General features: G+C 37.6%; 1 protein-coding gene and 1 long non-coding RNA gene across 2 annotated transcripts in view; both read left to right on the top strand.

Moving 5' to 3' along the window:
- The window catches only part of csk (C-terminal Src kinase), a 75749-nt gene that overhangs the window by 28495 nt on the left and 19603 nt on the right, over positions 1-27651 (top strand). The window contains 4 exon segments of the mRNA NM_001077599.2: positions 1752-1864; positions 2003-2116; positions 6385-6497; positions 13056-13275. Of these exon segments, the coding sequence (NP_001071067.1) occupies positions 1850-1864; positions 2003-2116; positions 6385-6497; positions 13056-13275 (462 nt within the window). The 5' untranslated portion in view covers positions 1752-1849.
- Positions 18263-27554, top strand: LOC147837691 (uncharacterized). Its single transcript, XR_015526481.1, has 4 exons — positions 18263-20621; positions 22699-23276; positions 25687-25873; positions 26662-27554. It is a non-coding gene; the product is annotated as an uncharacterized LOC147837691 (long non-coding RNA).

Raw genomic sequence — 27651 nt, 5'->3', positions numbered from 1 at the left:
GTTTTGCATGAATAGTTTTTAATTTTATAGTTTAAATTTTTTTTGTTCTATGATTTTTTTTGTTTTGTTTATTTTTAGCATTTTTCTGTGTTTTTTATTGCTTTAAATTTGCTTTTTAGTTTTATGATTTTGTTTTGTGTGTGATTTTAGTTTTTTTCCCCTATTTTTCTGTTTTTATTTTATTTTTATATTTATACTCTTAATAAATATTACATTTGTTTTGTTTTTTGTGATGTTTTTTATTTTTATTTTTTTTTGCATTTTTTGTTCGTTATTGTTTTATTTTTATTCACTATTCAGGGCCCTGTTTTTTTCCAAGAAATATAATAGGTTGACTTTCAAAGCTCTTGTTTGCTTTTAGCACTTCACTTCTAATAAACCTTTAAAATTTAAATTAAATAAACTTTAGAATTTGGTTTTTGTAACTGAAATCCTATGAGAAACAGTTTTCTGCACATCAAAATTCCTGCTCATTTGTTCCTTTGAGACTTGCAGGTGAGAAAAACAGCATTGCATGTGTCATTTGCTTAAGTTCAAGTTCAGTTCACAAGTTTGTCCCAGCATAATGGAAATACAGCAATACTTACTTTTGAGATTCAAGTTGCTCATCACCATGAAAGTGAAGTGTGTTTTTTTTTTTTTCTTTTGTAACTTCTCGTTTCTGCTTTTGGGTCTTTTAATTTTGAGTATTTTATTCTTCTTCACGGAAGTAACTACAGCACTGCTTTATTTAACCCAATGTTTATCTGAAGAGAAAAAATAGAGAATAGTATTTTTAAAACTATAGACTGTATTGCATGATTGCTAAAACGTAATTGTCTGTAAATTAATACATTATTTATAATGATTACAAGCACATTTTCAGTCCTAACTTAAATTAATTTTACTTATTTATTCTTTTTTCTCCTAATTTATAAATTGGTTTGCAAATTTATCATTTTATTTAATTTATACATTTCTAAAATATATATATATATATATATATATATATATATATATATATATATATATATATATATTTTTTTTTTTTTTTTTAAGTTTTCTCTTTAAAAAATCTGTTTTATACCCTGCTTAAACACACACTTAATAGAAATGCCTAGGATTTTAAAGGATCAGCATTATTTCTTGTATCGCAAGATTTATTTTTTTAGTCTGAACTGTTAGTTGATGCATAAATAACCTATCTCATTTCTAACCAGAGGCTTTGTGCGTTGTTACTTTTTGATAATTGACAAACAGATGATAGATAAGACAAACGGATAGTAGATGACTCCAAAGCCATCTCAATGTCCTTCTTAAAGTTGATTTAGAAATGCCTCTCGTAACCCATCCGGTTTCAACAGTGTAGTATTAGTCTGGTCATGGATGGTTGATTTCTAAGTGTAAAGTGCTTGTTTTGTGGGGTGGCTTGATGCCCTCAGTTCACACTGAATGTTTAACATGCTTTCTGCAAGCCTGCTTTGCTGCTCAGCCCTTCTTCCTGTCTGAGGCATCGGAAAATCTACAGCCGCCACTTCCCCTTTGAAAGTGTGTGTGTGTGCTTGAACTGTATTTGCTGCTGAACAGTGTTTGCTGACATGCATGGCAGGTTGAATTTTGACTCATTGTTGAAATGCGAGTACTTTTTTGGTATGCCTGACTTGCTTGTAGTCAGGATGGCTTGTTTGGTTTATTATTTTTTAGAAATCACTTTGTGAATTAGGATTTAATTTGAAGCTGTCATAATGCTTTTTTTTATTGGTGATCGACAGGTTTTGGGCCAGTTTTGGCTGCTGCTGTATGCCTCAGGCTCAGCTCTGATGTTACCGGTTGAAACGGGTCGACTGTGAGAGGACGGATTCCCTCAGCTATGTCTACCTTTGAGGTAAAGGAAGCCTTAAGGTGGTGCTGTTAAGATATAATGTGAATTATGACACCGCTTCATTTTTAAAGCATCCTGTTTTGCTTTCCTTTTTTTTTTTTTTAAAGTCAAAGGCTTTTCCTTTTTTCTTTCCCTCTCTAGGCGACCTGGCCTGCGGGCACCGAGTGTGTGGCCAGGTACAACTTCCCTGGAACGGCAGACCAGGACTTGCCCATGTGCAAAGGAGATGTGCTTACTATAGTTGGAGTAACTAAGGTACATTTCTGAAATGTTACTGTATATGATACTGCAAAAATGGAAAATTGTCATCATTTACTCAACCTACTCAAACTATACAATATATCTGAAAATATGGTTTAGTGATTTTGTCAAATGCTGTTGTACGTTTACTGTATGGAGGAAAACATGAATTAAATATTAGCATTAGTGTTCTATGTAGACTGAAAAAAATATTCATTGGATTTACTAAAAAATGTTTAAGTTAAGTGGTTGCAAACAATTTATATGAGCTAAATTTAAACAAATTAAATTTAGAAATGTTTAACTTTTTAAATTAAGCTTATATAAATTGTTTGCTATAATTATCAATGAACCCTTTTTTTTCAGTGTAAGAAAATATTTCATATCAAGTCATTTGACTTATTTAAGCTATACATGTAATTTTAAATCGCACCTTAATTTAATAATTGGAGCACTTTGAAAGTTTGGAGTGTGTGAGGTTTTTGAAAATGCTTTTGAATCTTCACCCAGCCTGCATTTATTTGATCAGCAATTCTGTAAAAACAATATTTTAATATTGTTACTTGTCATTTGACTTAATTTTGAAGCATCATTTATTTTTATGATGGAAAATTAACTTTTTAGCATCATTTCTCCAGACTTAAGTGTCATGTGATTGTTCAGAAATCATGTTAATAGGCTGATTTGGTGTATTAAAAGCTTAGTTCTTATCAATGTTGAAAACAGTAGTGCTGCTTAAGATTTGTGGAAATCATGATACATTTTTTTGCAGTATAATTTGAACAATATATATATTTTTTAAATTCATTCATTCGTTATTGCTCGGCTTAGTCCCTTTATTTATCTGGGAATGAACCGCCATCTTGTCCAGCAAATGTTTTACACAGCGGATGCCCTTCCAACTGCAACCCAGTTCTGGGAAACATCCATAAACGCATACACTACGGCCAATTTAGTTTGTTAAATTTACCTGTACCGCATGTCTTTATACTATGGGGGAAACCGGAGCACCCGGTGGAAACCCACACCAGCACGGGTAGAACATGCAAACTCCACACAGAAATTCCAACTGACCCAGCCAGGACTCGAGGCAGTGATCTTCTTGCTGTGAGGTTACAGTGTTAACCACTGAGCCACCATGTCACCCTATTCGCAATATAGTATTGCTAATACTAATTTTGCTTTATCTAATGCATCTTTGCTGATGAAACATCTGCACTGTGATTTACATTTGTATTTTAGTATTTGTGGAAATTTTGGAGGTACATAAAAAAAAACAATCCCAGCTGAGTAAGAGTTGTTAACTTTAAAGTGTAAACTTTGAAAACATATTCACACTAATTTTACTGTTCAGTGGAAACTAATGAGACCTAGACGCTGCGAAGATATCAAAATTGCATAAAAATGACTAAAACGTGCTATATTATTACTTTCTGTGAGAAATCTAAATGGTATGTTCATGCTTTGCGAGTTTGGTTGGTTACAATAAACTTAAGTGTGATTGCTCTGTTAGTGTGGTTCATTTGAATAAGTGTGAATGCCGCCATTTGGACTTTGGTGGACACTGAAAAGATGTCAAGCTCTTGTGCTTGTTGCGTTCATTTTTTTTAGCAGTTGAACTTCACCAAGGACATCAATACGAAACAAAAGCAGAAGTTTAATTCACAACTTTGGATGGAAACATAGCTATTGTGTCAGTGTTGCCCATTACAGTTTAATACAGGTGTCAGAAACTGGTCTACTACTTGCAGATCTTCATTTGTGTGGGTGACAGATGGACATCTGATTCTGTTTTGGCCACATTTGCATATTTTACACATTTAACTCTTGATAGAAATAGTGTTACAAGGATGCACAAAAATCATTTTAAGCTCAGCAGTCAACGCACATTATTGTTTTAGATATTCAGTATGTTCCGTTAAAATATATGTAATGAAAATATAGGTTGTTTTCACATGGCGTCATTTATTCAGATGGAATGCAGGAAGTGGTTCTTCTACTTAGAAATCGCTATCAGAACATTAAAATATCTCTGTTTTATCATATTTATATTTGTTTAAATTGGCCAAAATAATAATGCCTAACAACTTTTATAGACTTCCAAAAGTTTTTGCTCATAAAGGGGAGAAAGTTCAGGAAAATGGCTGAAAGACGGAAGAAAAAGCTCCATGTAATAAACATTTGTTCAGTGCATCCATGTGTACAAACCTTTTTTGATTGCAAAAATTCATTTTGACAACAGCAATAAAGATTACAGGCCTAGCTATGTTTATAACAGGGTTCATACAGTCATGGAAAACCTGGAAAAGTCATGAAATTTAGACATGACAATTTCCAGACCTGGAAATTTTTTGTCTTTTCTGCCCTTGGCCAATCCCATGGTCTCACATTATTAGTGCATTATATAAATTTAATTTTACATGGATATTAATAATAAATTTAAACTAAGTAATTGGTGGTTCATTATGCTGTGGCGAATCCTGATAAATCAGGGACTAAGCCTAAAGAATGAATAACTAAAAGACTAAATGAATGAATAATTGTTGCATGTTTTAAGATATGCTATAATAAATTGGAATGTGGATAGTTTTTCCTACCATGTATATGAAGACATAATATGAAACATTTGGTCATTAAAATTTACTTAAAAGTCTTGGAAAAGTCATGGAATTTTGTAGTAAAAATGTGTATGAACCCTGGTATAAATATGTGTTCTATAAAAATCAGATTCAAACACCACCACACTTATACAGAATCCAGTAGAATATAAGTAACGTATACAGTCATATAATCGCTGCAATGAAATCTCCATCTTGTTTTGCAATAATCCATGTCTTTACTGGCGTTTCGGCAGAATATACAATTCTAACATGAACATCTAGATGCGCAGCAGCAGTAAATGTTTGTTGATGGTAAGTTCATCGACCAAACAAAAAAGAAATGCAACTTTTGCGACAAAACCTGATGATTATTATTGTGGAGGCCTTTTCCCTCTCACAAAATAAGTGAGCAAATAAATTAAGAAATAAATAAATAATAATGTAGACTATGCATCCACGCTTTTGTATGCTTGCTCTCATGTTATTTTGTGAAATAAACTATAATAATTTATAATAAACATGTTTTTGAACCACATAGTAAAATGTATAATGTGTTCAACTCTTTGTTAATAAATGCTACAGAATACAGTAACATATTAAACTGTAATAAATACTGTAACGTTAGCGTAAACTGTGGAGCATCTTCATTAGTGCAGAAAACTGAAGCCTATTGAATAATTACTCATTACTACAGTTGTGTTGTACCACAGCTAGGCATGGGGCAGTATAAGATTCTGAAGGTATGATAACCTTGGATAAATATATCACGGTTTTGCAGGATTGTGATTACTGCTCTAAAATATATTCTTCTTAAATGTCTGGGAAAAAAACAAAAAATTTCCTTTTGAACACAATATATTTTATTTTGAGAAACATTTAAAATGTTTTGGAACAGTAAACATATCAGGCTAAATGAATTTTTTTTTTTTTTTTACAATTTAAAACGGCATCTTTTCTGCTGAAGATACAGTTGTCCTAAAAACAAACAAACAAACAACAAAAAAACAAATAAAAAATCGTACACATACCTTAGGAACAGTATTGCAGAACTTTTTTATGGTTTTTATAATCTTAACTTTTCCAATCTGCGGTATACTGTGAAAATGGTTATCGTCTAATGCCTAACCACAGCAACAATATAATAACTACGACAGTTTAATTCAAACAATTATATACAGTATGCTCTCAAACACTGTTGTATTTACTATAAAATGTTTCAAGTAATGTAATTAAACAGTATCTACCGTCTCGATGACAGGCAACTATATTTTAGTTTAGTAGAAAACTCGGCCCTCTTCCTGATATAAGGATCATGCCCAACATATGTGGTTGTTTTCTATTTATATCTCCTTAAAAAAATGGTATATATGGCAAATATATGAACTTTCCTCTGTGTCTCATTCATTTTTTTTACTTCCTGCCTTCCATCTGAAAACCATTTAATTGAAAACAACCTGTATGTGGTGTTGTTTTTATTTTTACTTTGCAGTATCTTTATGTTTGGTCTAAAATAATATTATAAATTACAAGTGTCTGTATTCGATGAAGTTAATTTTAACTGTTTAAAAGCACAATATATCTCACCGTCTTATAAAAAGGATGTCACACAAGTTCTGAACAACACAAAAGCCAAATATATTGTCTATAAATAAATAATTTTTTATTTTTGGGTCTCTATTCCAGGACCCTAATTGGTACAGAGCGAAAAACTCTGCTGGACGAGAGGGCACCATCCCAGCAAACTACGTTCAGAAGAGAGAAGGAGTAAAGTCCGCCAGCAAACTGAGCCTTATGCCGTAAGTACGCCGTTCATTTGCCTGCACTTTTTGTCTTCACAGATGTACACTTGATAGTAGAGTGTTTGCGCGGGTTTCATACATACAAACATTAGCGAGCTATATTTAGCATGCATGACTGATATCATCACAGATCACCTACTATATCTATAATAATACACAAATGTCTTCCTGCTTTCCGGCCCACCACAATAACCCAAGGACTCATTTGAATCGGTCAGCTGTTTAAAATAGAAAGGAGAAATCAAAGAGTTATATAAATGGCACTATGGAAAAAAAGTCCATCTGATATGCAAAAAGCCAGACGCGTGCATCATGATTAGCGTAAAGAGCATGCGATATTCTTCAATTACTGGCTGCTTTTAGAAGGATGCAGGAGTCTCGGTTGCTTAGCAAGGCAAGCTCTGAATCTGCGATGTATAGAAGCTAGAGGTCTGCTTTTAACCGTGTATAATAGAAGGGTTGGATGTAGATGTGTTTGGGTTTGTTAGATGGTGACAGTAGCAGTCTGGTCTTAAGTAAGTGCACGGCTTCAGTTTATTTTTGATGGTGTGTATGTGTATGTGTGGGTTATTGGGAGATACAGATTGGATGTTTCTCATGCCAGGGAAGCCACAGAAGGGCCAGGCTAGGCCAGCGCTCCTTTTGGAAGCCTGTAATTTAGCTTCCTTTTCTCAGTCCTGTGCACAATATTATGTATCCAAATCAGTGAATTCTACCCATAGTTAGTCCTAAATGCAGAAAAAAAACAAAGCAATACTATTTTTAGCATATTTTGGTGCTTTTAAGGTAAAATACTATTTTAGATGCACTGCTTTAAGAATTTAATTCAAGTTTATTTGTAGTTAGTAGTTGTATAAATAGTTATTGTTTCAAAGCAGTTTTACTGTAATGCACATTGATGCATTACAAACAAAATCAGAAAAGTTATGTTATCATAACTTTATTAGTTGCTAATTACTTTAATCACTACACTGTAAAACCCAACAGTCAACTTTATCAAATGCAATGTGTAGTTAGCTTGATTGAAAGTTAAATCTACTCATTTGAAAAGAGTTTTGATTTCAGTGTTGTGTTAAAGTGTTAATTAAATATCTTACTATTTCAGCAGGAAAGCATAGATTAGCATAGATTAGCTTTTTAACTCAAATGGTTTGTAGCAATCGGTTAGGGCTGTGCAATTAATCGAAAATCCGATTTCGATTTTAGCTTCTAACAATTATGAAAAACCATTAATCGAGATAAACGATTATTAACTTAACAGCGCAAAAGTCTGCATGCTTGTGTGTGTGTGTGTGTGTGTGTGTGTGTGTGTGGAGGCATGCAGTCAGCATTCGATCTCATTCGCACACTGACGAGCAGGGCCCTGTTCGGTTTATGCACCTTTAAAATCTCATATAATTAAGAAAATTCCAGACCATTAGCTGCATTAAAAACAAACAACAGTTGTTTTAAAATCTATTCTGAATTTAACAGGGAGCCAGTGAAGAGAGTAAAGGACAGGTGTGATGATCTCTCTTGATGGTCTTGTTTTTAATATTTAACTCCAACTTGGAACAATTCAAACTATTAGACTGATCATTATAGCTAAGTCTTTCTTACTGAGTATGAGTTTGAGGTGAAAAGTTAAAAAGCAGCGTTCAGTATTCAGCATCTTTCAGTTTGTTCTGCAAATCCACAACGTAAAATATGAATACGTGTGAAAAAATATTTAATGTACAACTAAGAAATACTTTTTAATTCACCAAATTCAGAATTCTCACATATGTAAAACACTAAAACAGTATCAGAAATTATGCAAACCAATCCTCTTTCCAAATTATCAAGTCCTGTGCCTAGTCCGGTGCCATCCTTAAAGGCTGATCGGGCATGTGCTGTTTTGGCAGTGAGATCTGGAAAAATGGATATTCTCATGTCACAACACTGACCTGTTTCCTTTCACCTGCATGCATTAATACTTCAACACAGTCAAAATAATAATGCAGCCTTGCCACAATAGCTCGTGGTTGCTGCCCAGTCGGGTTTTGACTGCAATGTGTGATGCGATCTGTCAATTATGATGTTCTTATCCATGTTGAGTGCGTCCTTAAGGGGCGATCACACTGAACATGCTTATTACATTGAGAGGCGCCTTTTTGAATGGCTTACTAACCGCTACAAGAATTCTGCGCCCTGCTTATGCTCCCTGCTTGCCTCACATTTTACCCACCTGCTACGCTTTATGTTTTTGCCCCCTGCGTGCCGTGCACTCGCAGTTAAAAAAAAAGTTAACTTGGGCAGAAAAAATTTGTTACGTCAGTCGCGACTTTTTCATTCTAAACTCTCAGTTTCCGCTGAGGTGCCTGCAGTGTTTGTTGTCAAGACAACAACAGACATTTTTGAAGATAGAGGCGAGACTTGTGGTTGCTGTTTTGAGTTATCTGGTGCTATACGACTTAAATCTTGAATATCGCAATATTATTAAATATAAAAATTATATTAATATGAGCAGCAACACTCACGCACATTAAGCAGATGATTCAGTCATTAGGTAGCGACATAAAAAGCGTACTGTGCTTCTATTTTCCCGTCAGCAACAAGGCAGTGTGATGCGCCTCGTGTTTTTGGAACTTAAAGACATGTTTGGTGTGATCAAACCCTTAGAGGCCGATCACACCAAACGTGCCTTTACGTTCCAAAAATGCGAGGCACACCACAGTAGCTGTGCCTCATTTCAGAAGCTGCATCCTGCAAAGGATGCATTCGAAGTGCGCTGCGTCATCACGTTGCAACGAAGGCAGTCTCGTTTAAAAAAAAAACTCCAAATGCATCCTTCGTTTCCCAGGTGATCAAGGACACAACCTGGTGGATCCTTTGTGGCCTAGAACGTCCCAAGATTCATTGCGTGCTGATAACGGCAGGACATTTTAAAACAAAACTCTGGATTAAATGTATAAATTGGGTTTATTTTACTTGGATATCTAAACACATGTTTAAAAAAAACAAATAGAGGATGACACATTTTAGGAAAGAGGGATTTTATAGACACTTTACATGTTCGTGTACATGTATGGATCAAAGGAAATACATTTCCAGCTTCTGTAATCCTCGCTTTGCCTTTAGATCGCTTAAAATAAGTTTTTAAATCACTTTGAAAAAAAAGTCATTACAAATTTTATTACCACTTATTAACAGCAGCTGTTACGGTTGCTAGGTGACGAGATCTGTCCTCTGTAGGCTTGATCGTCTTATTTCAAAATGCTCGGTTCGGGCTGTGTGGACTTCGAAGAACTCGCCTTTGAAGTCTGCATCCTTCGGTGCCTCAACAAAAACCTGCCTCTGCTTATATTTGACAGGGTCCCCGCGGGTCCTTAAAAAGTCTTAAAATGTCTTAAATAAAATTTTCGATTTTTAAGGTCTGAAAATGTCTTAAATTCTGTAATTTTCCATAAGGAGGTCTTAAATTTCATGTGGGATCTTAAATATCATGTCCGACTCGTCTTATGGCGGCAAATCAATGCCAATATAAATCGAGCGCAGCGGTGATGTTTGCGCGTGAGGAGAAGTGAACCGTGAGCAGATTACAGGTCTACACGCGAGAAAATTACAGCTCGCGAGCGCACAGGGGATCTTCACGCGCGCGCTCAACTGATCCAGCGCGAGAAAACAAGTCCCGCGCGTGCACATTATCATCTGTGCGCACGATGTACGCTCTCGCGAGCGAGGTCATGCCTACAGCGCGCGCGCGATCAGTTCTCTCGGCTCGCTCGCTGGTTCTTCTCTCTGCTCGCGCGAAACAGTTTAGATTTTTGTGAGTCCTAGGGCGGGACTTGGTTTTCTTGTTATCTCTAACGCTATTGGCTACTCTACCTTTCCAGAAGTTAGCCGGGATTGGACGCAGGTAAGCTAGTTTCCCCGTTAAATAAAATTATATAGGAAATCTTATCATAATGTCACAGTGTGAAACATAGACTTACTTTCTCAGTAATAATAGGTGGAGACTTACTTTCAATAATGAGATATTTTTTGTAATAATTAATCTCATAATAATGCCTATTCTTACCATCATGACCAAGTCATATAATGACATATCAAAATAATGAGATATATTTCTGTAACAAACTTTATTACTTGGGAGAGAAAGAGAGAGTTATACCATGTGGCAAAAGATCTCTCCATTAAACAGAAATTGGGGAAAATATACATGGGCTATTAAATCAGGACGAATAATTCAGACTTTAAATGTGTTTTGAACCATTTGATGAAGTTTAGCACCTACATTTAAACTGAACTCAAACTTAACGTGTTCAAATTTACAAAAATCTTTTTTTTTTCTAAGATTCATTGTCCTTGACTCATTTTCTGTGAAGAACAAGTCAGAATAAATTGGATGGACAATAGTATACAAAATAGGCTATACATGCATGCAGTGCATAAAGTACAAAGGTTTATAGTAAATATATTGCCATTAGTCTGTTATTCCACTATACAGTTAAAGTCAGAATTATTAGCCCGCCTGAATTAATAGCCCCCTGTTTATTTTTATCCTAATTTTTATTTAACGGAGGGAAGATTTTTTTTCAACACATTTCTAAACATTATAGTTTTAATAACTCATTTCTAATAACTGATTTATTTTATCTTTGTCATGATGACAGTAAAAAATATTATACTAGATATTCTTCAAGACACTTCTATACAGCTTAAAGTGACATTTAAAGGCTTAACTAGGTTAACTAGGCAGGGTAATTGGGCAAGTTATTGTATAACGATGGTTTGTTCTGTAGACTTTCGAAAAAAATAAATAGGTTAAAGAGGGTAATAATATGGACCTTAAAATGGGTTTTAAAAAATTAAAACAGCTTTTATTCTAGCCGAAATAAAACAAGAAAAAAGTGGGCTACTAATTTTGACTTCAACTGCATATGTGACCTTTAAGATGTGGGCCTGTCGTATAGAAAGTAGTATTTGTATGCCTCTGAAGTGGAATGATGTAATGGATAGTGAGTAAAGCCAAACGAAGATTGTTGATTGAAGTCTTTATATGCAGGTTATTCAATCATTAACTAAAAATGAGATTGAAAAATATATATAATATATATAGATATATATATATTTTACACTGATCTATATTACAAACAATGTTAACAATTATCTATAAAGATAAATTAATTATAATTATCTATAAAGATCTAAAACGCAAATAAACTCTTCTGAAGACAATATTTCCTAGAAAGATCATCCCCAAGTGTAATAATGAGCACTGCTGTTGTGGTTAATAATGAAGTAAAATACAACAAACCAGACAAGTGCTGCACGGACAAATCAAATGGGTTCAGAAAGTCATGTTACAAGAATGCAAGTCATTATTTTGGATATTATTTGACTGTTTCTCGAGATTGAATCCTCATAAAGTTCATAAAGTTCTCAGAAAGTTTCTTATGATTATGACTTGCAAATTGTATATATATTTAACGGCATGATCTTTTAACTTGCGTCCAATCCCGGCTAACTTCCGGAAAGGCACAGTAGCCAATAGCGTTAGAGATAACAAGTAAACCAAGTCAACCAAGAAATCTGCTCACGGTTCACTTCTCCTCGCGCGCAAACATCACCGCTGCACTCGATTTATATTGCCATTGATTTGCCACCATAGATTTGCCGCCATACTTCACCACATCATTCTGTGTTCACACTGAACATTTTCCTGTTGTTTTTTTTTTTTAGGTAAAGTCTTAAATTTTCATTTTAGAGGACTTAAAAAGGTCTTAAAAGGTCTTAAATTTTCTGTTAAAAAATGTGCAGATACCCTGATTTGATTGGAGAATGAAAAAGACTTGACTAACGTAACATGCTTTTTTTTCTCAGGTTCAGGGTTGACTTTTATCAACTGTGAGTGCACTGGACGCAAAGGCAAAAACATGAGGCGCAGCAGGCGGTTAAAATGAGGGGTGCAAAACGCTTCCTGCCATTAGTAAATCATTCAATAAAGGCACCTCTTAAAGCAAATAGCGTGTTCGGTGTGATCGGCCCCTTAATCCGCTTGGATCGCCACAGCAGTAGAAAGTTGGTGTTCCAGAACACCAATAATTTTTGCTTTATTCCGACGAGATCTGGCTTCTAAATCTTCAAACTTCTTCTAGTTTTACCGCAGTAGCCAACAGAGAGTCAACCTTTTCATATAGCAGAGTAACATCCGAACGTGTGGAGAAAGAATGTTCCATATCCAATAAAGGAGTACTTTAGACACATTTTTACAATGATTCAAGAGGATAACTCGAGTAAAAAGTCATCATTTAGGTTTCAATAAACAATTTCTATGATATTTTAGTGTTTTTCATTGCAGCAACAATATTCTGACAGCAATAGGCCGTTCATATATATTTAACACGCTATCTGTGCAAAATTCAAAGTGCAAAACTGAATCTTCATCAATCTTAAGTTGAGTCGTTACAGTCATTCCTTGTACTTGATGAATTATTCTTCATCAGACATTAAAAAAATGCAAACTATCCATTGCTATCACTTGTAAATGATGCTCTTAGCAAACATGTCTGTCTTTTATCTGTGGTCACTCAGATGGTTCCATGGAAAGATCACACGCGAGCAGGCTGAGAGACTGCTCTACCCCCCAGAAACAGGCCTCTTCCTGGTGCGTGAGAGCACCAACTACCCTGGAGACTACACCCTTTGTGTCAGCTGCGACGGCAAGGTGGAGCATTACCGCATCATCTACCACAACGGCAAACTGTCCATCGATGAGGAGGAGTACTTCGAAAACCTCATGCAGCTCATGGAGGTGAGGCTCGATGAATTATGACCTTCTTTAACCTTAAATTTTGACTGAAAAGCAGTGGTGTTTTTAGCAGCCAGTGTAATTTGTGTTGTGCATATGAGTACATAGGGCTGGGCGATATTGCAAAAAATGTCACGATATCATGTTTCATATCATCCGTTATTGATAATTATTAATTTTTTTTTAAACAATACATTCAGGAATATTAGGATTTTTTTTATTTAACCACTTTAATTTACCAACATTACTAAGGCAAATAGTTTTATTAGTCAAAAACAAAAATATTTAAACAAAGTATCTCATCTCTTTATAATAAAATAAATATAAGTGTTAAAGAGACTCTTAAACTTGATAAATAAAATGTGTGCAATGGTAAAGGTACATCAACATGCTTGCGCTTCCCTGGCGTTTTTCGTAACTAAGTGGCCATCAACCATTTTCTCAGAGGATGACAAATGGACAAACCATTGCTGCAGCTCTGATGCAAATTTATGGGGAAAAGTAAAAAAGCATTGGAAATGACAAACTTACACACTAAGCTTATTGGAACTGCTTCCAAGGCTTATTGGAACTTGTACCAAAAGGTGGTGCTAGACGCACAACTGAACGCTATTGGTTTACAGAGATGTGTCACTCGCTTATGTAACAAGCCAGAAAGAAAACAAAGGAAACGCCATGTTTTAAAAACACAGCCGAGACATTACACCGTTAAAATATATACATATAATAATGAGCTATGGTTAACCGGAGTTCAAACAAACCTTGTCGTCGTCTTGATGAACAGCCAAAAAGAAGAGCAGATGCTACCCTGTGCCCCGTAGTTTTTTGCAAGGCCGTCTAAAGCGCGATCGATTTTGATTTCTCGTTTGCTGCATGTCTATATTTAAAATAACAAACTTCTTGAGCTGATGATAATAACGTGCATGTGATTATTGAAGTCCACCCGATCCTTTCAGGAGCGGACAAATGCGAGAGTGACGCGTAAAAAAAGAAAAGAGAAGCCAGAAAAAACACAGGTGCAAATAAATTTTTTTAGCAGTCTAAAACATAAACAAACTGCCATGTTTAACTATTATTGTCGCCTTTTGGACTAATATGAACTAGGAATGATGGTATTACTCTCTAACTGCTGAAGATTAAAGATATAGATGAGAGGTTTGCTCTGACTGTGGACTGTATGTTGTGTGTTTTTGAATTCAAATAAGGACTAAATGTATGCTGTGTGTAGTTTATCTGTAATTGGTAACATATCAGAAACTGTAAGGGTCTGTATGTGTTCATGTATGTTGCATTTATTTATTTATTTATTTATTTATTTATTTATTTTACATAATTGCAGACATTTTTTTTTTTTTTACAGCAAAGCAATAAGCTCATGTAAATGTGTGTACTTAATAAAGTGTTAGACAATAACTCAGTATTTATGCCTGTATAGTTGCTGTGTGGATTGTGCACTGAAGCACACTTCCTTTTCTCAGACATCAACAAAAATTGTGTAGTTTAGTAAGATGTCAATAATGGCAAATAAAGCAAAATGATGCACACATTACCAACATTTCTTGACATTTAAGGAGAGAAAGCTATTTATTTACTAGAAACAACATTTATTATAAACGTCAAGTTAAATACATTTTTAAATTGAAATCAATTCATATGCGATGAAAATTGCAAAAAAATTGCAAAACAATTGACATAAGAGTTTTTATGAATGAGTCTTAGAAGATAGTTTTGTTTATTTTGTTTTCCCTATTTGTCTTATAGTGCATAAGTGCAACACCTCTTGCTTTGTTTACAACAGTAATACAGGAACAACTATGGGCCAAAACCAAATTTATTTTAGAACCCCCTACCTTAACCCTTTGCTTTTCAAACTAAGTGTGAAGTAGGCATGGGACTATAACAACCAAACTTTTCTGCTATACCATTCTTATGATAAATGTAAGATTATTTATTTATTTATTTATTTTTCTATTTAGTTTTCAGGACAACCGTATCTCCTGTAGAAATATATCCAAAGATGCCATTTTAAATTGTAAAGAAATCTGTGTTTTTGAAACAAATGAAGACAGCAAAAGTCAATGATACATTTAAATTATTGCGAAAATATTTTAAACGTTTCTCAAAATTAAATATATATTGTTCAAAGGGGAAAAGTTTTAGTTTTTTACCCAGACATTTAAAAAGAACATATTTTAGAGCAGTAATCACAATTCCGTCAAACTGTTATATTTTTATCCAAGGTTATCATACCGTTAGAATCTTATACCAGCCAATGATTAGTGTGAAGTGAAATGGCTTCAGTTTTATACCTATAAAAAAGGGCCGTTTCTAGCTCTTAGGTCATTTGAGATTGTTGGTGACACCTGATGTAGTTATTCCAGTTGTCATCAAGCGACAGATTTGAGAATATGTTGTGGTGCTACTATACAGTAGTTTTTATTATGGATTAGGGCTGTGCAATTAATCGAAAATCCGATTTCGATTTTGCCTTCTAACGATTATGAAAAATCATTAATCGAGATAAACGATTATTGCATCATTTACCGCCCCCTTTCAAGTTGTACACGTGTTGCTCTTAAAAGCGCGAAAGACCGCATGATTCTGTGCGCCGCGCACACAGTATTGAAGGATGAAGTCAGCATTCGGTCTCACTCGCACACTAAGACGAGCAGAGCGCAGTCAGCGCACACATCTAAAGTCATCTTAACGTGAGCACTTTAATGGTCAAATAGGTGTCAAAACGCGGTGTTTAGTGATTATTCATATCAAGCATCATTTGTGTTATAAACTAACGAGTTGAGATTTAAAAGAAGCGAAAGAGAAACTATTAAAGAGACAGCGCTATAATCCTTTTGCCGCCTGTTTATATGATTATTAATCAAACAACAAATGGAGAACATGCCTCTGCTCTTGACTGAAGGATTTTTGTAGCTAAAGTGTTTCCTAAAGTGAAGATGCTTAAAGCACAGTTTGTTTGACTTGATAATTTTTTCAAAATACATGCATTAAGATTCAAAGTGCGATTTAAAGGCTTAATTAGTGTTATTAGACAGGTCATTGTATAACAGTAGTTTCTTCTACAGACAATCAAAAAATATTTTGCTTAAGGAGGCTAATATTATAGACTTTAAAATGGGTTTCAAAATATTTAAACTTGCTTTTATTCTAGCCAAAATAAAAATAAAAAAGCCTTTCTCCAGAAGAAAAAAATATAAGAGTAAATATTGTTAAAATTCCTTGCTCTGTTAAACATCATTTGGGAAATATTTATTTTTTACAAAATTCTCAGGAGCGCTAATAATTTCGACTTTAACAGTAATCGTTTTGAATAATCGTGATTTGATTTGTCCCAAAATCGAGCAGCCCTATTATGGATTATAGATAGCGAAATGTTGCGTTTAAAAAAAAAAAAAATTGTGAACCGCAAACGTGAAACCATGAATCGTGAAACACGAACGCTGTATTAAAATAGATGCTTGTTTGTTGTAAAAATTCTTAGTAATGGCAAGCAAATTCTAAATTCCTCCTTCAGAGATAAGACCTTTTATTAATGTTTACATTTTAAACAAGTGGCAGGAGGAGTGGGATGATATTGAAAAATAATAAACTGTATGAAATACAACATGAAATCTCAAACTAAATTTTAAGACTAGATTTGATCAAATGATTTTTACCAGATGTTGTATTGGACATACAAGAATAACCCATGTTTTTTTGCTCAAAGGTGAGGACTACTCAATGTTCGCTTCTGCACAATTCCTCTCATGGTAAAACACGTTTTACTGGACTGTCCTGCTTTTAAGGATTTCAGAAGATTTTTTTTCTAAAATGAATTCTCTTAAGGTAATTTTTAGCAAAGTAACACCAGAAAAAATTAGAGAATTTGTAGCATGTATTAGAGCTAAATACCGTATTTAATTTACTGTATGTATTCATTTGTTTGTTGTTTTTTAATTTTATATTTATTATTGAAATCTGCTTTCCAAGAAAATAGCCTTGGTTGCTGACATGGCATTAAACAAAAAATACATTACATCTTAATAATGGCAAAATCTCCTTACCCTCGTGTATAGCCATGTGGCTGTTGTAGCTTGTGCTTTCTGGGAAATTTTCATAACTCTTAGTTTCTAGTGTGATCCTGGAAAATTTCCATTTCAAGGGCTGTCTAGAACTTCCCTACACCTACAAGCCTAAGAGAATTGGGATTGGTCCTATGTCACTGCTCTTTATAAGCAGCAGTGTGGGTATAAAGTGAATTTGCATGCCATTCATTTTCTAAAAAACAAAACAATTGTGAGGAAATAGAATAAAAAAATCAGCATGGTGGATCAAATCATGAGTTCAGTAAATCATTACATGCCTAAATTCCATGCCTCCAAACATGGAGCTGAACAGAACTAACAGTGATTGGTTGTTTTAAATGTCATTCAGATGGCCTTTTGTTTGTTGTGATGGGCTCCAGGGTTCTTTGTACCTTGCTTAAATGATCTGAGATGATTTGACAGATCCTGGATCTTTTAATCTTGACAAATAATCTCTGACTAATTTGGTTTTTCAAACAAGTTTGCGAATCAGATTAAAATGTCCAGATGAACTGATCTGAAATCTCTGCCTGTGTTGTGAAGGATTTATACATTGATCCTCGAAATCATGATCAGCAATGCAACGATTGGCTGACGGCACAGCAGTGAAATGACAACATCCGATTAATATTCAAATATTCAAATATAAAATTTGTAGTAAACAAATATGATGCGCATTAACTTCATATTTGTTGTGGGCTGCAGGCTTCACACTTTCATCTGTCAAGAGTATTTAGCAATTTATTAGGGACCGAGCACCGAAACGGTGCGTAGGCCCTATTGGAATTGCTCCGTTTATTATTATTATTATTAGGGACCGAGCACCGAAACGGTGCGTAGGCCCTATTGGAATTGCTCTGTTTATTATTATTCTTCTTCTTCTTCTTCTTCTTCTTCTTCTTCTTCTTCCGCGGAATGAATCGCGGTTTTGAGGGGCTAAACATGCCCGAAAACTCACGCAACTTTGCACACGCCTCAGAAGTGGCGAAAATTTACGTTTGTTATGGGCTTCGGAAGTGGGCGTGGCAAAATGACTCGACAGCGCCACCTAGAAAAATTAAACGGACGAGCCCCCGATATACGAATCACGCACATGCACGAAAATTGGCACACACCTCAAACATGCCAAAACATACGAAAAAGTCTCTTGCAGCCATATCTCAAACCCAACAGGAAGTCGGATATTTTTAACTTCCTGCGGCGAAAAAGTGGCGTTTTTGCCATTTCCAGAGGTTGTATTTTAACGAACTCCTCCTAGGGATTTTATCCGATCAACACCAAAATTGGGTTTTGTCATCTAAAGGCCTTGGCGATGTTAAATTGCGAAGCTTTAGAGTTTTCATCGATGGGCGTGTCCGTGGCGGCCTCGCAAACTTTGACGATTCGCCACAAAACAGGAAGTCGTTATAACTCAGGCATGCATTATCAGATCTGCCTCAAAATTCACACGTTTAATAACAGTCCTGACCTGAACACGTTTACATGCCAATAACCAGATACAGTTACAGCGCCACCTGCTGGCCACAGGAAATGACATGATTTACGGAGTAACAAACACCTCCCACAAATTTTATCGTATCAGCACCAAAATTGGGTGGTGTCATCTGAAAGCTCTAGTGATAATATATTGTGGAGATCTAGAGTTTTTGCCGAGGGGCGTGTCCGTGGCGGCATGACAAACCTCAACGCTTCGCCATGGAACAGGAAGTCCTTATAACTCAACCACACAATATCCGATCTGACTGAAACTTCACATGGTTGATAAACGTCATCTCTTGAACACATCCACATAACAATATTGAAGTGGGCGTGGCAAAATGACTCGACAGCGCCCCCTAGAAAAATTAAACGGACGAGCCCCCGATCTACGAATCACGCACATGCACGAAAATTGGCACAAACCTCAAACATGACAAAACATACGAAAAAGTCTCTTGGAGCCATATCTCAAACCCAACAGGAAGTCGGGTATTTTTAACTTCCTGTGGCGAAAAAGTGGCGCTTTTGCCATTTCCAGGCATTGTATTTTAACGAACTCCTCCTAGGGATTTTATCTGATCGACACCAAAATTGGGTTTTGTCATCTAAAGGCCTTGGTGATGTTAAATTGCGAAGCTTTAGAGTTTTCATCGATGGGCGTGTCCGTGGCGGCCTCGCAAACTTTGATGATTTGCCACAAAACAGGAAGTCATTATAACTCAGGCATGCAATATTCAATCTGCCTCAAAATTCACACATTTAATAACAGTCCTGACCTGATCAGGTTTACGTGCCGATATCCAGTTACAGTTATAGCGCCACCTGCTGGCCACAGGAAATGACATGTTTGACACTGTAACAAACTCCTTCCACAAACTTTCCCGTATCAGCACCAAAATAGAGTGGTGTCATCTGAAAGCTCTACAGATGATATATTGTGAAGATCTAGAGTTTTTGTAAAGGGGTGTGTCTGTGGTGGCATGACAAACCTCAACGCTTCGCCATGGAACAGGAAGTCCTCATAACTCAACCACACAATGTCTGATCTGCCTGAAACTTCACATGATTGATAAAAGTCCTCTCCTGAACACATCCACATAACAATATTGAGTCAGTCATAGCGCCACCTGCTGGCAGAAGGTAGTTTGGCTTGTAACTCGGCCACACAATGTCCGATCTGCCTGAAACTTCACATGGTTGATGAAAGTCCTCTCCTGAGCACATCTACATAATAATATTGAGTCAGAGTCATAGCGCCACCTGCTGGCAGAAGGAAGTTTGGCTTGTAACTCGACCACACAATGTCAGATCTGCCTAAAATGTCACATGGTTGATGAAAGTCCTCTCCTGAGCACATCTTCATAATAATATTGAGTCTTTCATAGCGCCACCTGCTGGCAGAATGTAGTTTGTCTTATAAAACAATCTCCACACAATCTCTGATCTGCCTGAAACTTCACATGGTTGATAAAGTCCGCTCCTAAACACATCCACATAACAATATTGAGTCAGTCATAACGCCACCTGCTGGCAGAAGGTAGTTTGGCTTATAACTCAGCCACACAATGTCCCATGTGCCTGAAACTTCACATGGTTGATAAGATTCCTCTCCTGAAGACATCTACATAGCAATACTGAGTCACAGTCATAGCGCCACCTGCTGACAGGAGGAAGTTTGGCATAAATCTGTGGATTTCTCAGGTTTTTATATATATCGGCTTAAATTGTTATTGTTCGCTGTTCTCTGTCATCCTGAGGCCACCGGGCGGCGGTGAGCCCGGGTGCGAGGTCCCTATCATCGCTGCTTGCAGCTTTAATTAGGGACCGAGCACCGAACGGTGCAAGGCCCTATTGGAATTGCTCCGTTTATTATTATTATTATTATTATTATTATTCTTTTCCGGAATGAATCGCAATTTTGAGGGGCTAAACATGCCCGAAAACTCACGGAACTTTGCACACGCCTCAGAAGTGGCGAAAATTTACGTTTATTATGGGTCTCGGAAGTGGGCGTGGCAAAATGACTCGACAGCGCCACCTAGAAAAATTAAACAGACGAGCCCCCGATCCACGAATCACGCACATGCACGAAAATTGGCACACACCTCAAACATGCCAAAACATACGAAAAAGTCTCTTGGAGCCATATCTCAAATCCAACAGGAAGTCAGATATTTTTAACTTCCTGCAGCGAAAAAGTGGCATTTTTGCCATTTCCAGGCGTTGTATTTTAACGAACTCCTCCTAGGGATTTTATCCGATCAACACCAAAATTAGGTTTTGTCATCTAAAGGCCTTGGCGATGTTAAATTGCGAAGCTTTAGAGTTTTCGTCGATGGGTGTGTCCGTGGCGGCTTCGCAAACTTTGACGATTCGCCACAAAACAGGAAGTCATTATAACTCAGTGATACATTATCCGATCTGCCTCAAAATTCACACGCTTGATAAGCGTTCTGACCTGAACACGTTTACATGCCACTATCCAGATACAGTTATAGCGCCACCTGCTGGCCACAGGAAATGACATGTTTTACAGTGTGACAAACTCCTCCCACAAACTTTATTGTACCAGCACCAAATTTGAGTGGTGTTATCTGAAAGCTCTAGCGATGATATATTGTGAAGATCTAGAGTTTTCGCAGAGGGGCGTGTCTGTGGCGGCATGACAAACCTCAACGCTTCGCCATGGAACAGGAAGTCCTTATAACTCAACCACACCAAGTCCGATCAGCCTAAAACTTCACATGCTTGATAAAAGTCCTTTCCCGAACACATCCCCATAACAATAGTGAAGTGGACGTGGCAAAATGACTCGACAGCGCCACCTATAAAAATTAAACGGACGAGCCCCTGATCTACGAATCACGCACATGCACGAAAATTGGCACACACCTCAACCACGCCAAAACATACGAAAAAGTCTCTTGGAGCCATATCTCAAACCCAACAAGAAGTCGGATATTTTTAACTTCCTGCGGCAAATAAGTGGCATTTTTGCCATTTCCAGGCGTTGTATTTTAACGAACTCCTCCTAGGGATTTTATCTGATCGACACCAAAATTAGGTTTTGTCATCTAAAGGCCTTGGCGATGTTAAATTGTGAAGCTTTAGAGTTTTTGTCAATGGGCGTGTCCGTGGCGGCCTCGCAAACTTTGACGATTCGCCACAAAATCGGAAGTCATTATAACTCAGGCATGCATTATCTGATCTGCCTCAAAATTCACATGTTTAATAAGAGTCCTGACCTGAACACATTTACATGCCAATATCCAGATACAGTTACAGCGCCACCTGCTGGCCACAAGAAATGTCATGATTTACAGAGTAATAAACTCCTCCCACAAAATTTTTCGTATCAGCTCCAAGTTTGGTTGGTTGTTATCTGAAAGTTCTAGCAATTACATTTTGTTAGGGTCTGAAATTTTCACAGAAGGGCGTGTCTGTGGCAGCATGACAAACCTCAACGCTTCGCCATGGAACAGGAAGTCCTCATAACTCAACCACACAAAGTCCGATCAGCCTGAAACTTCACATGGTTGATAAAAGTCCTCCCCTGAACACATTCACATAACAATATTGAGTCACAGTCATAGCGCCACCTGATAGCAGAAGGTAGTTTGGCTTATAACTCAGCCAAACAATGTCCGATCTGCCTGAAAATTCACAGGTTAGATGAGATGCCTCTCCTAAAGACATCTACATGCCGATCTTGAGTCACAGTTATAGCGCCACCTGTTGACAGGAGGAAGTTTTGCATAAATCTGTGATTTTTCTCAGGTTCTTTATATATATCGGCTGAAATTAATATTGTTCGCTGTTCTCTGTTATCCTGAGGCTACCGGGCGGCGGTGAGCCTGGGTGCGAGGTCCCTATCATCGCTGCTTGCAGCTTTAATTCTTCTTCTTCTTCTTCTTCTTCTTCCGCGGAATGAATCGCGGTTTTGAGGGGCTAAACATGCCCGAAAACTCACGGAACTTTGCACACGCCTCAGAAGTGGCGAAAATTTACGTTTATTATGGGTCTCGGAAAGGGGTGTGGCAAAATGACTCGACAGCGCCACCTAGAAAATTTAAACGGACGAGCCCCCGATCCACGAATCACGCACATGCACGAAAATTGGCACACACCTCAAACATGCCAAAACATACGAAAAAGTCTCTTGGAGCCATATCTTAAACCCAACAGGAAGTTGGATATTTTTGACTTCCTGCGGCGAAAAAGTGGCATTTTTGCCATTTCCAGGCGTTGTATTTTAACGAACTCCTCCTAGGGATTTTTTCTGATCGATACCAAAATTTGGTTTTGTCATCTAAAGGTCTTGGCGATGTTAAATTGCGAAGCTTTAGAGTTTTCGTCGATGGGCGTGTCCGTGGCGGCCTCGCAAACTTTGACGATTCGCCACAAAACAGGAAGTCGTTATAACTCAGGCATGCATTATCCGATGTGCCTCAAAATTCACACGCTTGATAAGAGTCCTGACCTCAACACGTTTACATGCTGATATCCAGATACAGTTTTAGCGCCACCTGCTGGCCACAGGAAATGACATGTTTTACAGTGTGACAAACTCCTCCCACAAATTTTATCGTATCAGCACCAAATTTGAGTGGTGTTATCTGAAAGCTCTAGCGATGATATATTGTGAAGATCTAGAGTTTTTGCAGAGGGGCGTGTCCATGGCGGCATGACAAACCTCAACGCTTCGCCATGTAACAGGAAGTCCTTATAACTCAACCACACAATGTGCGATCTGCCTGAAACTTCACAAGGTTGATAAAAGTCCTCTCTTGAACACATCTTCATAACAATATTGAAGTGGGCGTGGCAAAATGACTCGACAGCGCCACCTACAAAAATTAATCGGACGAGCCCCCGATATATGAATCATGCACATGCACGAAAATTGGCACACACCTCAAACATGCCAAAACATACGAAAAAGTCTCTTGGAGCCATATCTCAAACTCAACAGGAAGTCGGTTATTTTTAACTTCCTGCGGCGAAAAAGTGGCATTTTTGCCATTTCCAGGCGTTGTATTTTAACGAACTCCTCCTAGGGATTTTTTCTGATCAACACCAAAATTTGGTTTTGTCATCTAAAGGCCTTGGCGATGTTAAATTGCGAAGCTTTAGAGTTTTCATCGATGGGCGTGTCTGTGGCGGCCTTGCAAACTTTGACGATTCGCCACAAAACAGGAAGTTGTTATAAGTCAGGCATGCATTATGCGATCTGCCTCAAAATTCACACATTTAATAACAGTCCTGACCTGAATACGTTTATATGCTGATATTCAGATAGAGTTATAGCGCCACCTGCTGGCCACAGGAAATGACATGTTTTACATTGTAATACACTCCTTTCGCAAACTTTATTATATCAGCACCAAATTTGAGTGATGTTATTTGAAAGCTCTAGCGATTATATATTGTAAAGATCTAGAGATTTTGCAGAAGGGCGTGTCCGTGGCTGCATAACAAACCTCAACGCTTCGCCATGGAACAGGAAATGCTTATAACTCAACCACACAATGTCCGATCTGCCTGAAACTTCACAAAGTTGATCATAGTCCTCTCCTGAACACATCCACATAACAATATTGAGTCTGTCATAGCGCCACCTGCTGGCAGAAGGTAGTTTGGCTTGTAACTCGGCCACACAATGTTCGATCTGCCTGAAACTTCACATGGTTGATGGAAGTCCTCTCCTAAGCACATCTACATAATTATATTGGGTCTGTCATAGCGCCACCTGCTGGCAGAAGGTATTTTGGCTTATAACTCAGCCACACGATCTCTGATCTGCCTGAAACTTCACATGGTTGATTAAATTCCTCTCCTGAAGACATCTACATTGCAATATTGAGTCACAGTCATAGCGCCACCTGCTGGCAGAAGATAGTTTGGCTTATAACTCAGCCACACAAAGTCTGACCAGCCTGAAAATTTACATGGTTGATTAAAATACTCTCCTGAAGACATCTACATGCCAATATCGAGTCACAGTCATAGCGCCACCTGCTGGCAACAGGAAATTACATATAACTCAGCCAAACAATGTCCGATCTGGCTGAAAATTCACATGGTTGATAAGATTCCTCTACTGAAGGCATCTACATCCAAATCTTGAGTCACAGTCATAGCGCCACCTGCTGACAAGAGAAAGTTTGGCATAAATGTGTGATTTTCTTAGGTTCTTTATAAAATTCGGCTTAAATAATATTGTTCGCTGTTCTCTGTCATCCTGAGGCCAACGGGCGGTGGTGAGCCCGGGTGCGAGGTCCCTATCATCGCTGCTTGCAGCTTTAATTATTATTATTATTATTATTATTCTCCTCCGGAATGAATCGCGGTTTTGAGGGGCTAAACATGCCCGAAAACTCACGCAACTTTGCACACGCCTCAGAAGTGGCGAAAATTTACGTTTATTATGGGCTTCAGAAGTGGGCGTGGCAAAATGACTCGACAGCGCCACCTAGAAAAATTAAACGGACGAGCCCCCGATCCACGAATCACGCACATGCACGAAATTTGGCACACACCTCAAACATGCCAAAACATACGAAAAAGTCTCTTGGAGCCATATCTCAAACCCAACAGGAAGTCGGATATTTTTAACTTCCTGCGGCGAAAAAGTGGCGATTTTGCCATTTCCAGGCGTTGTATTTTAACGAACTCCTCCTAGGGATTTTATCCGATCGACACCAAAATTGGGTTTTGTCATCTAAAGGCCTTGGCGATGTTAAATTGCGAAGCTTTAGAGTTTTCATCGATGGGCGTGTCCGTGGCGGCCTCGCAAACTTTGACGATTCGCCACAAAAGAGGAAGTCGTTATAACTCAGGCATGCATTATCAGATCTGCCTCAAAATTCACACGCTTGATAAGCGTCCTGACCTGAACACGTTTACATGCCAATATCCAGATACAGTTACAGCGCCACCTGCTGGCCACAGGAAATGACATGATTTACGGACTTATAAACTCCTCCCACAAATTTTATCGTATCAACACCAAAATTGAGTGGTGTTATCTGAAAGCTCTAGTGATGATATATTGTGAAGATCTAGAGTTTTCGCAGAGGGGCGTGTCCGTGGCGGTATGACAAACCTCAACGCTTCGCCATGGAACAGGAAGTCCTTATAACACAACCACACAATGTCCGATCTGCCTGAAACTTCACATGGTTGATAAACGTCATCTCTTGAACACATCCACATAACAATATTGAAGTGGGCGTGGCAAAATGACTCGACAGCGCCACCTAGAAAAATTAAACGGACGAGCCCCCGATCTACGAATCACACACATGCACAAAAATTGGCACACACCTCAAACATGGCAAAACATACGAAAAAGTCTCCTGGAGCCATATCTCAAACCCAACAGGAAGTCGGATATTTTTAACTTCCTGTGGCGAAAAAGTTGCGCTTTTGCCATTTTCAGGCGTTGTATTTTAACAAACTCCTCCTAGGGATTTTATCAGATAAACACCAAAATTGGGTTTTGTCATCTTAAAGCCTTGGTGATGTTAAATTGCGAAGCTTTAGAGTTTTCATCGATGGGCGTGTCCGTGGCGGCCTCGCAAACTTTGATGATTCGCCACAAAACAGGAAGTCTTTATAACTCAGGGATGCATTATTCAATCTGCCTCAAAATTCACTCATTTAATAACAGTCCTGACCTGATCAGGTTTACGTGCCGATATCCAGTTACAGTTATAGCGCCACCTGCTGGCCACAGGAAATGACATGTTTGACACTGTAACAAACTCCTCCCACAAACTCTCCCGTATCAGCACCAAAATAGAGTGGTGTCATCTGAAAGCTCTAGCGATGATATATTGTGAAGATCTAGAGTTTTTGCAGAAGGGCGTGTCTGTGGTGGCATGACAAACCTCAACGCTTCGCCATGGAACAGGAATTTCTTATAACTCAACCACACAATGTTTGATCTGCCTGAAACTTCACATGATTGATAAAATTCCTCTCCTGAACACATCCACATAACAATATTGAGTCATTCATAGTGCCACCTGCTGGCAGAAGGTAGTTTGGCTTGTAACTCTGCCACACAATGTCCGATCTGCCTGAAACTTCACATGGTTGATGAAAGTCCTCTCTTGAGCACATCTACATAGTAATATTGAGTCAGAGTCATAGCGCCACCTGCTGGCAGAAGGAATTTTGGCTTGTAACTCGGCCACACAATGTCAGATCTGCCTAAAATGTCACATGGTTGATGAAAGTCCTCTTCTAAACACATCTACATAATAATATTGAGTCTTTCATAGCGTGCTGGCAGAATGTAGTTTGTCTTAAAACACAATCTCCACACAATCTCTGATCTGCCTGAAACTTCACATGGTTAATAAAAGTCCGCTCCTGAACACATCCACATAACAATATTGAGTCAGTCATAACGCCACCTGCTGGCAGAAGGTAGTTTGGCTTATAACTCAGCCACACAATGTCCCATGTGCCTGAAACTTCACATGGTTGATAAGATTCCTCTCCGGAAGACATCTACATGCCAATCTTAAGTCACAGTTATAGCGCCACCTGCTGACAGGAGGAAGTTTGGCATAAATCTGTGATTTTCTTAGATTTTTTTTATATATTGGCTTAAATTATTATTGTTCGCTGTTCTCTGTCATCGTAAGGTCACCGGGCGGCGGTGAGCCCGGGTGCGAGGTCCCTATCATCGCTGCTTGCAGCTTTAATTTAGTTTTACATTTAGAGTGGATTTTCTTTATTATAGTAGCCTAGGCCTTTTCAAGTTTTGTAATCAGCGTAAGAAATCTAAATAAATTTTGCAATAAAA

This window comes from Danio rerio, chromosome 25, assembly GCF_052040795.2.
Source record: "Danio rerio strain M-AB ecotype USA chromosome 25, GRCz13ab, whole genome shotgun sequence".
In the NCBI taxonomy this organism is placed as follows: Eukaryota; Metazoa; Chordata; class Actinopteri; order Cypriniformes; family Danionidae; genus Danio; species Danio rerio.
Note: the sequence above shows the minus strand (reverse complement) of the source record. Positions and strands in the feature narration are given on the sequence as shown.